General features: G+C 35.7%; 2 protein-coding genes across 3 annotated transcripts; one reads left to right on the top strand and one right to left on the bottom strand.

The window, feature by feature from the left end:
* The first annotated feature begins 1243 nt into the window (after positions 1-1243).
* Positions 1244-8517, top strand: LOC130710651 (biotin carboxylase 2, chloroplastic). The gene is made up of 15 exons (XM_057559991.1): positions 1244-1481; positions 1571-1908; positions 2030-2171; positions 2894-2992; positions 3105-3161; positions 3691-3762; positions 4271-4360; positions 4819-4878; positions 5547-5825; positions 5891-5972; positions 6117-6223; positions 6885-6960; positions 7309-7355; positions 7463-7525; positions 8122-8517. The coding sequence occupies exons 1-15, from the start codon at positions 1425-1427 to the stop codon at positions 8182-8184; spliced, it is 1632 nt and encodes a 543-aa protein (XP_057415974.1). The 5' UTR covers positions 1244-1424; the 3' UTR covers positions 8185-8517.
* Positions 8518-8947: 430 nt separating this feature from the next.
* Positions 8948-14786, bottom strand: LOC130710650 (U-box domain-containing protein 52-like). 2 transcript variants are annotated; one of them, XM_057559989.1, is made up of 10 exons: positions 14327-14786; positions 13666-13784; positions 13409-13530; positions 12728-12936; positions 12430-12487; positions 11785-12073; positions 11417-11518; positions 10664-11089; positions 9378-10172; positions 8948-9282 (listed from the first exon to the last, which is right to left on the bottom strand). In XM_057559989.1, exons 1-10 carry the CDS (start codon positions 14499-14501, stop codon positions 9193-9195), a joined length of 2385 nt encoding a protein of 794 aa, XP_057415972.1. In that variant the 5' UTR covers positions 14502-14786; the 3' UTR covers positions 8948-9192. The 2 variants fall into 2 exon arrangements, with proteins under 2 accessions (XP_057415972.1, XP_057415973.1); XM_057559990.1 differs by having other exon boundaries at positions 12728-12933.
* Between the last annotated feature and the right edge of the window lie 282 nt (positions 14787-15068).

The raw sequence follows: 15068 nt of genomic DNA, 5'->3' as shown, positions 1-15068 counted from the left end.
AATTTTTTGATCTGTGTTGAAGATGGTGTTGTTAGATCTTGTGGCTTGGGCGGTGGTGGTTGGGGTGGATGGTGAGATGATGAGATTGTGAAAGGTTGAAGATGATCCACTTAGATTTAATCATATTAATTATTCACTAATTATATTAATTTTTGTGATTAATAAATATGTATTTTTATTTTTATTTTAAAACCGGGAAACCTGGACTAGCAGGTCAAAAGGTGGGTGGTGCAACCATGGACCAGAAAAAACTGGTCCATGTTAAACGGCTCCTCTTTTGTATGTAAACAGACGTTAAAGAAAGAAACCCGAGTATGAGTGTGGGCCGTGTGGCCACCATAGTTGTTAGTGCCAGGCTGTGATGTTATTAAAGAGAGGGGATTTTTGTCCAAAAAAAAAAGAGAGGGGATTACAATCACATTTGAACGTCCACCAAAGCTTGAAAGAGCTTATATGAATTTGTTTATATAAATGTTCAGATAAAAACTTATACAAATATCATATTATGTGTTATTTTCAACTTAACGCTTAAATGAGCTTATTTATAAGCCTCTTGTCTCATTTGAGAGAGGTTGTTTTCTAGCAATCGTTTATGCCAATTTTGAACGAACTTGTATAAACAATTTATCACCCACCTATGTTTATATTAATTTATCAACAAACACTTATACAAACCAATTTCAATAAGCTTCTTTATTTGTAATAACTTATTTGAGTTCATTTTATAGTAAAAAAACTTAGCGTATGTTTATTTTTATAACTACCATACTAATTGATAAATAAATATTTACACCTACTTATATGATATTTTAACTTTTCTCAATCAAACAACTTAGCATAGAAATAAGTGTTTATGATACTCCCTCCGTTTTTATATAACTGACACTTTAAGGTTGTTGCACAAACATTAAAAAATAACAATTAATGTTCTTGTTTTATTAAAATTACAATATAAATTCGTATTATACCATTTATCTCTCTTATTAATTCTAACTTTTTCAACTTTCCTACCACCAATAAATGAAGTATAATTAACTTTGTAAAGTGATAGATAATTAAGAACAAAATTCAGTTATAAATAGTGTGAGATATATATAGGAACAGAAGGACTAAGGAGTATTAACACACTTGTTCACCAAACACACTTTATATTTTATATTTTTAAACTATCTAAATAAACTTATTAGCCTAAGTTATAAATAAATAAGCATTTACATGCCAAGTGTACATATTTTCCAACCTGATCCAAAGTCCAACTAAATTGAAGAAAAAAAAGAGATACAAGATTTTGGGCGGAGGTTTCAATTTGGCAGCACCCTCGTTTGCATCGACACCCCCTTCCCCCACTCTTCAAAACCAACACCCAACTCAACCAACCCAAATCCATTCTCCATTCTCCATTCTTGCTTCAAGCATAGCAACAAATGGAGGCCACCATGTCCGCCTGCAAATCAATCACCTCCTCTTCCGTTCCCGTCACAGTAAGTCACTCACTCACAATCACTTTTCAGAATTCATTCCTATAATCACTTTTTCTGAATCTGATTCGTTTTCTCAATTTCATTTCAAGGGTTTATTCGCGGGAAGACGAGGAGTGAAGAGTTCCACCCAATGCAGCTTCTTAGCTGAAACCAACAAGGTCAAATTCCCGAGGCAAGCTGCTCAGTTCAACAAGCAGCACCACCAGACTCGCCGCCACTGCGGCCCTCTCCGCGTGACTTGCGGTGGCGGCAGCGGCGAGAAGATCCTCATTGCTAACAGAGGCGAGATCGCCGTCCGTGTCATTCGTACCGCCCATGAATTGGGGATTCCGTGTGTGGCTGTGTACTCCACCATTGACAAGGACGCGCTTCATGTCAAGCTGGCTGATGAAGCCGTTTGCATTGGTGAAGCACCCAGTAGCCAATCGTAACTCCTTTCCCTTCTTCTTCATGAATTTCACTTTCTACACAAATAAATTCGTGATGGGTACCACCCCTGTTAATCAAAATCTGTGTTTTTAAAACAATTGTAATTTCTCTCTGTGCAGCTATTTGCTGATCCCGAATGTTCTAGCTGCTGCTATTAGCCGCAAATGCACAATGTTGCATCCCGGTTATGGTTTCCTTGCTGAGAATGCAGTGTTTGTTGAGATGTGTAGGGAACATGGAATCAATTTTATTGGGCCTAATGTGAGTAGTACACTCCATTCCACAGTTTGTTTTTTGTTTTGCTTATCGCCTCATGACTGCTTGCTTTAATTTTAAGCGTTACCGTTGAGTTTGTGAATTGTATGTAACATGATGACATTGGTTACCTTCAAAGATTGCACCCTAGATTGAATGAGACTCATTCGAACTTTCCTGTTAAATCCTAAGACTAGTTTCTGTCTAAACTATCTTGAACCACATGAATTTGATTGATTGCCGGTCATTATCGCTAGAGTTTGTGATCAACACAACTAGATAATATTAGTTTATATACACGTCAATATTGTATGATGAGGATTTATTGTTTATTTTACTGGTTTTATGTGGTGACCGCGTAAAATAATATTGGATTTTTGCAACTAAGCAAGTGTTTATTGAGTGTGGCATGGCTAGAATAACAGCATTTTTAACCTGTATGCTGAAAATGTGCTGGCCGAGTTATGTTTGATATTGAAAATTTTCATTAAAACTTGTTGGTATGCTAGCGAAGGTCAGCGCTTTTATGCATTTTTCTAGTACGTGTGTAGTCAAAGGTGTCTGTTAATTCCAATATTTTTTTTCACTTTCAATGTATTTATCTTAATATTTAATGTTTTCCCTGTTAAATATAGAACTTCTTTGATTCATAAAGATGTCATTGAAAATCTAAGATTCTAATATTTCCCTTTCAAATTATTTGGTAAAACTGAATATTTAACTTTCAGCCTGACAGTATTCGGGTTATGGGTGACAAAGCAACTGCCAGAGAAACAATGAAGAAAGCAAATGTTCCTACTGTTCCAGGAAGTGAGGGGCTTTTACAGGTATTGTATTAAATTCAGGTGTATAAACAGCTTTATATACCTTCAATGTGAAAGTTCGATGTCAGTTTCAGATTCTATGGCATCAGTTTGATGATAAAAATTAATGTAACAGAGTACAGAAGAAGCTATCAGACTTGCACATGAGATTGGTTTCCCTGTGATGATCAAGGTAAATTGCCTTATTATTCTGTATCTGTAACACTGTTCCTGTTTGAATTGAATTCCCCTTTTTTTATGATTGAAAGTAGGTTATTTGATACATGCTTATATTAGATATGAGCACATACATAGATGTATATACTCTACACTCGTGTGTAACTATGTACCTATCAAAGCATAATCTTGTACATTTTGTCTTCTGATCCCCCAATCAGTAAATATGCGAGGGATAATGAATTGAATTATACATTGCTGGCCATAGCTATGGAGGTGGTGTAAGTGATGTATGACCCCATAGGTGTGTTTATCATTTGGAATGTTGAAGAACTAGATAGTTTTTCCACTTATACAGAGTGCTCAACTTAGGACCACAATTATTTTATTTGGTTTGTGGTTCATTCATTATTGGTCTCTGATATGATCTTTCTTATGATTTATTTGATTGCTGATTTGAACCGATTACATGAGGCATATAAGTTCCCCTACAAAGCCTTCTTTTGCTAATTTATGTGAACTGATAAACAAATGGTGCTTCTCAGGCAACAGCTGGTGGTGGAGGACGTGGCATGCGTCTTGCTAAAGAACCTGAGGAGTTTGTGAAGTTGTTACAGGTATTATTTTTGCCTGAATGAAATTCTTGTTATGTTGTCTACATGATAAATTGCAATCTTTAGTTTCCTTTCTGTTATAAATTGTAATAGCTATAGGAAAAAGTTAAAAGGGGTAACCTGAAACTCGAATGGATTGAAATATAGAAGCCATAGTGATCAAAATTACCTATAATCAGATAAAAACGAAAAACTGAATGAAGCGTGCAATGCTTGTACCATGTGTATATTTCTTTTGCACATCTATTTTCTGACTACGTAAAAGATCAATATTTCTTACTTGGGTCAACAGGTGAAACAAGGTTTCCTGCAATTTTTATGTTCCAATAATTGGTATGACATGAAACCATCTTTGTAGCAGAAGCAAGTTTCAGGGTCAAACAATCATAATTGGTTCTGATGGAAGGGAGATGATGTATTCTGATTGTCTATAGTTGTAAAGCTTATCCCATTGATGAGAAATTTAAATGTGCTTCTTTGGTGAATAATTTTCAATTTGATTTCTATGCAGCAAGCTAAGAGTGAGGCAGCTGCTGCATTTGGCAACGATGGAGTTTATTTGGAGAAGTACATTCAGAACCCAAGGCACATTGAGTTCCAGGTAATGTTTCCCCTTTTTCTCCCTGAAATCTTTAATTTGACTGAAGCCTTGGGTTAGGAGAATCCTTTGAGGGAATTTTATCTATTAAGAATGTAAGGAAACATTCAAGTTGGGGATTACTCAATAAGGTCAACTGTGAACTTTAGCATTAACTCAATTTAAATTGGTGCTCACTCAAAGTATGGTTAGTTTAAATTACATGCATCACATTTTGTTATTTTTTAAATAATTTAGAAACACCTTGCAGCCTCTTTTTCTGGTATATGTTACAGTAGGTAGAAGAAAAATTCTGCATTGGGGATTGGGTGAGTGGACAGTCTTAAATTTATTCGACAGATTCCTAATTGTTCGGGTGCTTTGACTTGATCCAAGACCTGAATGATTTAAAAAGCATATTAAGAAATTAGTGATAATATTGTATGTTTAATTCCTCTATTCCTCTGCTTCATGACTTACAGGTTCTTGCCGATAAATTTGGTAATGTTGTTCACTTTGGTGAGCGTGATTGCAGTATCCAGGTACTATGAACTAACTCTCTCAATTTCTTATCTGTCTGTATCAATGTTTAGTTTTTCAAGTTAGTTAGTTATATTAAGCATAATAATACTCATCTTATTTTTATTATGATGCCATTTTACAAAAGATAAAAATATGTGTTCTGTAAACTTGTAATGTCTGACCTTAGTGAATTCAAGATCAAAACTAAATGTATACTATGAGATGTGTGTTTTCTGACTAAAGCATATATATTTTGGTCCAAAAGAAAAATGAAACTGACTGATCTTTCAGATAGAAGTCCTCCTTCAAGGATATTCAAAGATGCTATAAACTCCTTACATGCCATATGACTAAAGTATATATATCCTAAAGTCTAAACAACTATGCATTGTAAAAGATTGATGTTTCTATTTATAGTTTTTAATTATATCTTAGTTCCCTATGAAATTCCACATGTATATCTAGTGCCTGATGTTATTGGATAATGAACACAGATACTACTTGTATGATGAATTTTTTTTTTTAATTTAAAAAACTTGAATTTGATTTCAATGTTATTCAAGTAGTTTTATAGTTAGAGGGATAGATCAAAATGTGGCGTGATTATTTACGTTCCCTTTTTAGCAATTGAGTTGCCAGAGATCCTACCTGAAGTAATAAGTTCTGTTAATTGTGAATTTTCATACAGAGGCGTAATCAGAAACTGCTTGAAGAAGCACCATCTCCTGCATTGACCCCCGAGTTGCGAAAGGCAATGGGAGACGCAGCAGTTCAAGCTGCTGCATCAATTGGTTACATAGGAGTTGGAACGGTTGAGTTCCTTTTGGATGAAAGGGGTTCATTTTACTTCATGGAGATGAACACACGTATCCAGGTTGAACATCCTGTGACAGAAATGATTTCCTCTACTGATTTGATAGAAGAGCAAATTCGTGTAGCTATGGGTGAAAAACTACGATACAAACAGGTACTCAAGGATATATTTTACTTGTGATTCTGTAGAAGCTTGCTTTTAACATAGTTTTTCTGCAGGAGGACATTGTTCTCAGAGGACATTCTATTGAATGCCGTATCAATGCAGAAGATGCTTTTAAGGGGTTTAGACCAGGGCCAGGTATTTTTAAGAAAATTATGAAAGCAAAAATAAATTGTGTTTGCATTCTAATACCAGCTTCCTCACTTGTTTGGTAGTTTGGTCTATTAGCATTCTGCCATTTGAAAGTTTTATTAATCCAATGAATTTTCTCCCCACCAACAGGTAGAATAACAGCATACTTGCCATCTGGAGGTCCATTTGTCAGAATGGATAGCCATGTTTATCCTGATTATGTAGTTCCTCCAAGCTATGACTCCCTTCTTGGAAAGGTGTGCGGTTATTTTCTCTTTTCTAACATTGATTTCTCATCATCGTCATCTGAGTTCATTATAACGTATCTTAGTTGTTCGCTTCAATGAAATCGATGTCAATATTTAATACGAGCATATACTAATCTTGGTCTTCTCATAAATTTCTCAATTACTTTCGAAGTTTTTTCTCGTCCTCATATGCTTGGGCTCTTGGATTTAAGCAATGATGGGATATAATTATAGAGATCAATTAGGTGATGACTTGTTTTATGTGTGAGACATTAGTTGATATAGAAGGCGATGGCTATTTGATTGAATTTTGTAAGCTAGGAGTGTAAAATGGATCCTATGATTATTAGAAAGGAGAATGATGTGTTGTATATCGGTGTATGATTTGCATTTTATAGTCAGTATACAACAGATATCACCACCCCTCCAAAAATTAAACTTCTTTCAGTTCCTGATGATGACACATTAAATTTATCAGATGTCATAGTTTTTGATTCCCTATGCAATACAAGTGGGAAGAATGAACAGACAAGCAAAAAACGTTCAGAGCATTCAATGAACTGCATCTAATAAAATATCCTACAAGTGTATAAATAAACCCAACTATATCTGAAGTGCTCTTTATATTTGAAACTCTTACTCATCTCTTGACTTTGTGAACATTTTGTAGCTGATTGTATGGGCACCAACAAGAGAAAAAGCAATTGAGCGCATGAAACGGGCACTTGATGACACTATCATCACAGGTAAAATACTTTGATGTTTATGATGGTGTTTATTATGTTAGATACCTGTGCTTCATGTAAGTCAATCTTGTGCCTGAAGCCATAAAAAACTGAAAAGAATCATATACATTTCCTTTGCACCTTGGTATATGCACTTCGCAAAAAAAAAACAAAGTTTGTTTGACCTGAATCCTCTGCAGTTTGAAACAAATTGCAGGAGGTGCAGTTTTCTGATCTTATTCATATCCATTGAAGTGTCTTTGACATAGTGTTTATTATATGCTTTAAAGCCTTCCAGTTATCTTTATTATTGTTTTGTAGCCTTCACTTTCTATGACATAATTAACAATTACAACAATTTTGTTACAGGAGTTCCTACAACAATTGATTATCATAAACTTATCCTTGACATTGAGGTCAGTGCATCTTTTATGTACTTTTGCTAACACGTATTCTTTGACAATATTGTTAGTCAAAACTTGATATTATGATTAATATATGCAATATCTTCATTGTATCACAGGATTTCAAAAATGGCAAGGTTGATACTGCTTTTATTCCAAAACACGAGGAGGAGTTGGCGGTGGTAAGAACTTCATATTTCCTTTATAGTATTTATGCCCCTATCAATGGTTTAAAATTTATATATTCTTGTTGGAGCTACTACAAAATAGTTTTGTCAGGAAAATTTCACATGAACTTGTCTTTAGAATTATACACAGGATCCTTCAATATTATCATCATGGTGCATTAAACATTAGATATGTTATATAAAAGGAGGTAACAGTAGTTTTTTTTGTATGAAACTTTATGAAGTCCATCTACTTTATAAGAACTTTCAATTTAATAGTTGAATTGGTTTAGAAAAAAGTTACTGTTGTAAGTACAATAGTTTGTGTCCATTTATTCCATCCAATATCTGAGTACGTGTGTAAAATTAGTCTCTAGATAACTAAATCATTGAACTGCATGCATTCTGTCAATGATTTAGTAAGCGAGAGTAAGAGTGTAAGACAATGATCCTATTGCTAACACTATTCACCAACCTTGGTAATGTGTTCTTAGATGTTTCTAAACCTTAATGTTAATGGAAAGAAACCTTCCTGTGGTATTAGTTATTGTTTACAAAATTTATACTTTGTTTGATTTTGTAATATTATTCCATGTCCACTTCTAATGCAGCCGCCGCCGCAAAAGAGGGTACTTTCTAACACGACGAAAGAGCTAAATGGCGCAACTGCCTGATGAATATGACTCTGATGCCACCCTATTTAAAAATTGCATTTGTAATCACTATGTCGTCTGTGTGTGCATGTGAAAGTTCTCAGGAAATTTTGATAATTAGTCTCCCTCAATTCTCTTTGTTCAATAATCATATTGTAAAATCAATTAATTTAATGTTCAATTTCATCCCGAATATCAGTGCAAGCCTGCAATGATATGGCTCACTTTGCATTTTCTTTCAGGTTGTAGTTGTCACAATGGTTTCTTAGAGGATGTGTCTGCGGTCTTGTTTGTAATTGTATTTAAGAACTCTATTTTAGATACAGCAATAAAAATTAAACCTTATCCTAGTAAGTTGAGTTTGCTTCATGGATCAATTGGTGTCACTGGGCATTATTATAAATCAAGTTTTCAATACAATTATTTCAAATAGCTCCTTTGATGGTTTTCCTTTACGTTTTCATAAGTATTTTCTTCACTTCCATAGATTTTTCTCATGTATCATCTTTATAACTTGTACTCAACATGGATAGACTTTTTCTTATCTGCCCTCTCTTTCCATTTGATTGGATGAGGAAAGAAAACGAGAGAGTAGAATATGAAGGAGAAAATGTAATGGAAAACAAGTGTGAAAGAAAATAATATTTTGAGCTGTGACACTGTCATTGGTCATTGAATAATGAATTAGCTTGATTACTCGTTTGTGTTTGCAAATGTAATTTAAGGAATATAAATTTAATATATGACTCGATCGTTCGTTCTGCAGAAAAAGAAAAACACGAAGTTCAACCATGGATACTTTGTGATTCTTTAAGCAAATAACTTGAACAGTTACAGTTTTGTCTGGATACATTCTACTTCTTGAATTTATGCCTGTTATAGACAGATTAACCTAAAACTTGACTTTGAAGTGGATGCTTGTTGCATTGTCATCATGCTGTTGTTAAACCAGCTTTCATGCTGCATGCCTCCTCTTGTTAACTTGCACCCATTTTATGCATCACGGCGTTAAACTATGAACTTCAGAGTTTACATTTTCGTGATTGATGATGTGCTTGAGCGACTTTCATATCCAGACATTCCAGATAAGGAGTTTGATTCACTCATAGTCATAGAGTCCTATAGAAAAGGAAACATGTAATGTGATGTGTTATTTGCATGCAATGATTATACCAAAAAATAGCAAGGTGTGGTAATCAGTCACACTGACTCACCTGAGCTGAGGCTGAGGAAGAAAATGTAGAGCGTGAAAAATTGTTGTTACTTCTAGGAGTAAATCCTGCTTTACCACCAAACATCATCATCATCATAGGCATGTTATCTTCAGCGAAGTTTCTGAGCTTGTTGAGCTCAGGTAACACAACTTTTCCAAGATCAGGCCTATCTTTTCTTCTCATCTCAGCACACTGCAGTGCTATCTTTGCAAAATGCAAGGCATGTTCAACTGGCCAGTCCTCAACAGCAGGGTCAAGCATCTCAGCAAATGTCCCTCTCTCAATAGCTCTTCCAACATGGTGAGTCAAACCCATTGGAGGCTTTGCTGTTACCATCTGCAGAAGCATGATCCCAAGTGAGTAGATATCAGACTTGATTCCAAGCATGCCTGTTTGCTGGTACTCAGGATCGATGTAGCAGAATGTTCCGGCAGTTGCTGTCATGCGGTACTGTGTCACGGTGTCTGCAACTGAAGGAGGGACAAGCCTAGCCAGCCCCACATCACTGATCTTGCTCACAAAGTTTCGGTCAAGCAAAATGTTTCCTGGTTTTAAGTCGCGGTGCACCAGCGGTTCTGGTTTTGCCTGGTGGAGGAAAAGGAGGCCAGTGGCTATCTCTGCTGCAATTCTGAATCTTAGCTGCCAGGGAAGAACTGGTGAGTTTTTGCTTCTCCTGCAGAGGCAATCGTCCAAGCTTCCATTCGCCATGTACTCGTACACTAGACAACCGTACTCCGGGCATGCTCCAAGGAGGAGAACCATGTTGGGATGCCTTATTGAACTTAGCACTTCAACCTGCACGAATTAAACGCCAAATTGATTGATTCAGCAATGTCTAATCATAGTCCATTGTTTACCTTAATAGGGTGCCTGTTTGGATCAGCACTGTCAAAATCGATTGTCGGTAGAATTGATTTTGGTAGAATTGATTAAGGTAAAAGTAAGTTGAAATTGAAGTAATGTATGCTTGGATACATGTATGAAAAAAGTGATTTCTGTAGGGTAGTGTTAAATCTAGTTTTGTGAATCTCATAATTGATTATGTAAACTATAGAAGCTAAAATTTGTAACTTCATCCAAGAGTTAATATTAAAGCTAGAATTGAAAGGAAACATCCAAACACTCAAAACTTGATTCTGATAGAGGAGAATTAATTCTAACACTCGTGAACATTGAACCAAATATGCTCTTAATGATTTTACTTTATGCAGTTACTTAGGATCATGCAAATTCTGTGTTTTCTTGGATACATTTCATGCGCAAGTTTTTATTGCTATTTTCCATACCTCTTGCTGAAACTGTGACCGTCCTTGAGATGCATCTGGTTTTAGCACTTTGATTGCAACCTGCGTGTGATCTAGTTCAGCCTTGTAGACTGGTCCATAGCCCCCTTCACCGATCTTGAGATTGCCTGCAAAGAAGTTTGTGGCTTCTTCTATTTCCTCAATAGTGTATCTTCTGTACCTGGCTCCATATGAAATACTGTCTCCTGGCCTGTTCTTCTGCTCAGATTCTGTCATGCTTTTCATTTCTGCGTTCATTCTTTTTTGTGCTTCCAACTCTGCGATTTTCCGGCTTGCTTCTGCTGCCTCCATGGCTGCTTGACATTTTAATTTCTCCTTCTCAGCTATTGCCAGTGCTGTTTCTTCAGCCAATCGCGCCGCTTCCAATTTCCTTTGTTCATCCATTTTCCAACGCTGAAGTTCCAATGCCTGTAGAAGAGAAGTGCCAATTGTCAGTTATCACTTTCTTTCTTCAAATGAAAATGGCAATCCCTATTTTGATGAGTTACAACGTGTTTGGTAACTCTTCTACAATTGATTCTGAATCAACTCTGATTAGAAGCCAATTCTGGTCAGAAGCTTCTGTGAGTGGCTTCTGGATTTCAGAGTTGATTCTGATAAAAGAGAAGTTGATCCAAACATGCTATCATAGTTAATTAGTTATATGTGTTGTAAGTTGCATTAACAAGTTCAAGTTTGCCCTGACCCTGTCTAGTATTTTCAGAACTTGTATGTTTGGACTAGATTGTAAAGTACCTTTTGATTTGCTGTCAGAGCTTCTTTGCAAGCTGTGCTGTACATTTCCATTGTTTGCTTCAGTTCTAACCTCAGTCTCCTCATTTCAGCTTCCACATCATCCTATTGTTTCAAAACATATTCATTAAATCAAAGAAGTTTTTTCTTTTTCTGATTTTAAAACTATACTGCTTCACAAAACAACAATCAGATAGGCCCTTTGATCCTAAGTTCCTAACACAGTTAGGAAGGCACACAAGCAGCTCCAATCATGGGTTCTTAGTCATGCTTTTTTTTGGAAAGCCAGGTTCTTAGTCATACTAATAAGGTACATTTGTTCGCCATGTTGAATACATATATAGTTATAATTTATCCTAGATTGTGCTTACCCCACTTGAAAACCTTGGTGCTGACGACATTGATGTCCCACTGTCTTGTGAGCAGAATGAGTAGTCACCCTGATCAATTGACTTAGCACCTGAGAAAGATGAACCGAAACTTCTAACATCATTATCTGATCCTGACGAAAACCGAGGGGTTGAGTCCATTTCATCGTATACCATAGGGAACATCCTATCAATACTTGGCCTTCCACTGCTCACGAATGAAATGTCAGAGTCAGGGATTGAGGACTCGTAGGATCTGTGGCCTGGTTTTCCAACTCTTGTGAAAGGTGACCTGTCCATAGAATATCAAGTTAGTGCATGTTTGAAAATCTGTCTATAATTTATTCTAAAGCCGAAATCAGTCTCGGGGAAGAGCTTCTATGAGTAGCTTCTTCTGTATGTCAAGATTGATTATGAGAAAAGAGAAACTAATCCAAACATGCTATTAGTCCTCTCAGTAAGCCATCCATCACCATGTCTCATGTACATTTCTAATTAGCATTTGTATGTCATATGCTTGGAAATGATGGCATTTTAGCTTGAGTGGTTTTTGACTTTTTGTTACATAGTTAACATGTCATAGGATAATGCTATCATTGTTTACATTAACTTTATATAACTCAAACTAAGGATCTATGAGGTGCTTACCTCATTTCATCTTCATCCTGAATCTGGCGAGAAAGGTATGCTGGCTTCTCAGCTGATGCTGTAATAGATATTACAAACAAATAGTGCTTTATGAGCAACATTACCAAAACAAGAAAATTGTTATGAAGAATGACAGAAGCCAGATTAGATATGAGATGAGATATATAAGAGAATATGAATATAAGAGAAACTATATGTTACTCCTATCACATATATTTCCTGATACGAGAAACTATTTAGTTTCTCTTACAACTAGATTATCCTATATGGGACAGAGATCAAAGAGAAATTGGCATACGTCGTGGTGGATGGCTGCGAATTAGCTGTGCCTCCATTTTCTCATTACTCAGGACAGGCTGAGGCTGCAATTTTGGTGTAGGTTTAGCAGGTAGTGCAGAAGTAGCAGTTTTCACTGATGAGATCTTTCCTTTGGAAATAATGTACACAGTGCAGAATGGCGGTGCCCCTCTTGACACGACACCTGGAACATCCGATGTCCTAAATCTTCTGCCATGAACAGTGCATTAGAACTAGGATTATGTTTCCTTCTAACAGAACAAAATATAGTTCAAGAGTATCTATTCATGTTTTACTATGTAAATGCTTCTGCGTGCATGCTTGGATCAACTTACGTATTCCCATAATCAATTCTAGCAACTAGAAGCTAATCACAAAAGCTTCTTTCTAAAATCGACTTTGACTTTAAAATCAATTATAGAAAGATTTTCAAACATGAACTACCAAAGTTGTTACAAACGGGTCGTAGGGTCGGTCGAAGTTTTAAAATTTAACTTGTACTAGCTTTTGTAGAAGTAATTTGTACCATTCATTTTTTTTTATTCATCATTATTTGCTAACTCATGATCGTCTTATATTGATAAGTAGCAATTGTTATTGCTGACTTGATTGTGCACTATGAAGCATATTGCTAGGGCCGGTGTTTGGAGAGTGAGAGCTAGGACTAGGAAGGAACAATTACCTTACAAGACCACTCCTTGATGGGGCCCCAAGTATCAGAAGCTCTATGGAATAGGATGAAATGCCTTCAATTATTGCCTTAGCTATATCTGTGTCATCCAACAACACTTCTTTGCATAGTATCTGTTGTAGACAAAGAAAAATCATTGTTAAATTTGATTGTTCATTTTTCTCTTCAATGTTTTCCATTCTCGTCTTTCTGCTTTTCTCTTTAATTTCATTATTGAAAGATGGATCACATAATGTATTAGAACATACACTCTTTCTATTGCAGAAGACACGGAATGAAGCAAAAAGCTCCCTGGATTCATTGTCCATTTGTTGCTTGTATGCTCTAGCCACATCATCATTGCCATCAAGGGATATATTGTTTCCAGCTGCATTCATAATTATTCAAGTCATCAATGTGTGCATGATTGTGTTACAAAGATTGAAACAACATTGAACAAAAATTTCTGGTATGCATATATACAAAGAATTGAATACATACATGACAATAGTACAAACGCGATTCTCACCTGCTACAAATATTCCTCAAATATCTCATGTTATCTCTAAAAAAAAAAGCTGGATTTCACGAAATGAAATGCAAGAACTGATAGCACAACATCTCCATGTTTTCCATCAAATGGAGATTTAGCCATTAAAAAACTTGTGTTTTCCGCCAAACCCCAACAATGTTATGACATTAAATCTTTCTTGGGTTTTGTTAGTTTTTATATTCGTCAGCTCAGAATTCTAAAATATTTACGCAAATTGCAGGCCTAAATTTCCTCGTATATCAATCCCAACATTTTGGCAAAGTTGTATCAATACTCTGTAATATACAATATTCCTATATTATGGGATTGTAACATGAAATAGAAATGTTACATATAGATTCAAGCAATATGTATATGCATGGAGCAATAAGAATTACTTGGTGTAGGAATGGAAGAAGCTCTTTGTCTAACATGGACTAATAAGAGATGTTGTTCCTTGGGAAGAATATTGTCAACAGCCCATTTGACGGCATATTGGCTTGTTTTGTTGTTCTCAATGGCTACAGCCACCACACGTCCTGCACCAAGCTTCTTGTCTATGGCCCTTGACATCTTCTTCACTTTCTCAAAGGATTCTTGTTAGAGAATTCAATTACCTCGAAATCACTTTACCGGCAAGCAATCGCTGATTTTAGTTTTCAAATCACCGATTCTTTCTTCAGCAAAGTTTTTCTTTTCTTTTTTAGAAAAACAAGTTTCAAAAATTATTTCTGAAAAGAGTTTTTAGATTCTAAAAAATAAATCAGACAAAGTCCTAACGCTGCCGGTCTTGGCAGCCTAGGTTTGTCTGTTTTATATGTTTTGTTTGTTCTGTTCCTCCCACATATGAGGTAACAAAATGGTGGATTTAGGTGCAACAATAATAACTGAAACGTGTATGTGACTGGTCTTATGCACTATTTTAAGCACTTTCGTGAGAATTAGTGAACATTCATGGTAGATTTTGAGTCTTGTTGCTTTATTAGTTAGTACTTTGTTGTTAGCTTCTAAAATTAGTGAAGATTCACGGGTACATCTTTGTACATTTTTTTCCAGAATCAACATTGCGCGCTAATCTAGGAAAGTTAACACTAACGACAGCTATAATTAGTTTTAGGAAAATAAACTTGTGTTTCTTCT

This window comes from Lotus japonicus, chromosome 4, assembly GCF_012489685.1.
Source record: "Lotus japonicus ecotype B-129 chromosome 4, LjGifu_v1.2".
In the NCBI taxonomy this organism is placed as follows: Eukaryota; Viridiplantae; Streptophyta; class Magnoliopsida; order Fabales; family Fabaceae; genus Lotus; species Lotus japonicus.
Note: the sequence above shows the minus strand (reverse complement) of the source record. Positions and strands in the feature narration are given on the sequence as shown.

Excerpts from the sequence above, each read along its gene's own strand:
- LOC130710650 (XM_057559989.1), bottom strand. The coding sequence starts at position 14,501 with ATGTCAAGGGCCATAGACAAGAAGCTTGGTGCAGGACGTGTGGTGGCT. Across the intron at positions 13,531-13,665 it reads TCTTCTGCAATAGAAAGAGT|ATACTATGCAAAGAAGTGTT; the intron begins GTATGTTCTAAT and ends TGTCTACAACAG. Across the intron at positions 11,519-11,784 it reads CACCAAGGTTTTCAAGTGGG|GATGATGTGGAAGCTGAAAT; the intron begins GTAAGCACAATC and ends TTGAAACAATAG.
- LOC130710651 (XM_057559991.1), top strand. The coding sequence starts at position 1,425 with ATGGAGGCCACCATGTCCGCCTGCAAATCAATCACCTCCTCTTCCGTT. Across the intron at positions 3,162-3,690 it reads GTTTCCCTGTGATGATCAAG|GCAACAGCTGGTGGTGGAGG; the intron begins GTAAATTGCCTT and ends GGTGCTTCTCAG. Across the intron at positions 3,763-4,270 it reads AGTTTGTGAAGTTGTTACAG|CAAGCTAAGAGTGAGGCAGC; the intron begins GTATTATTTTTG and ends ATTTCTATGCAG.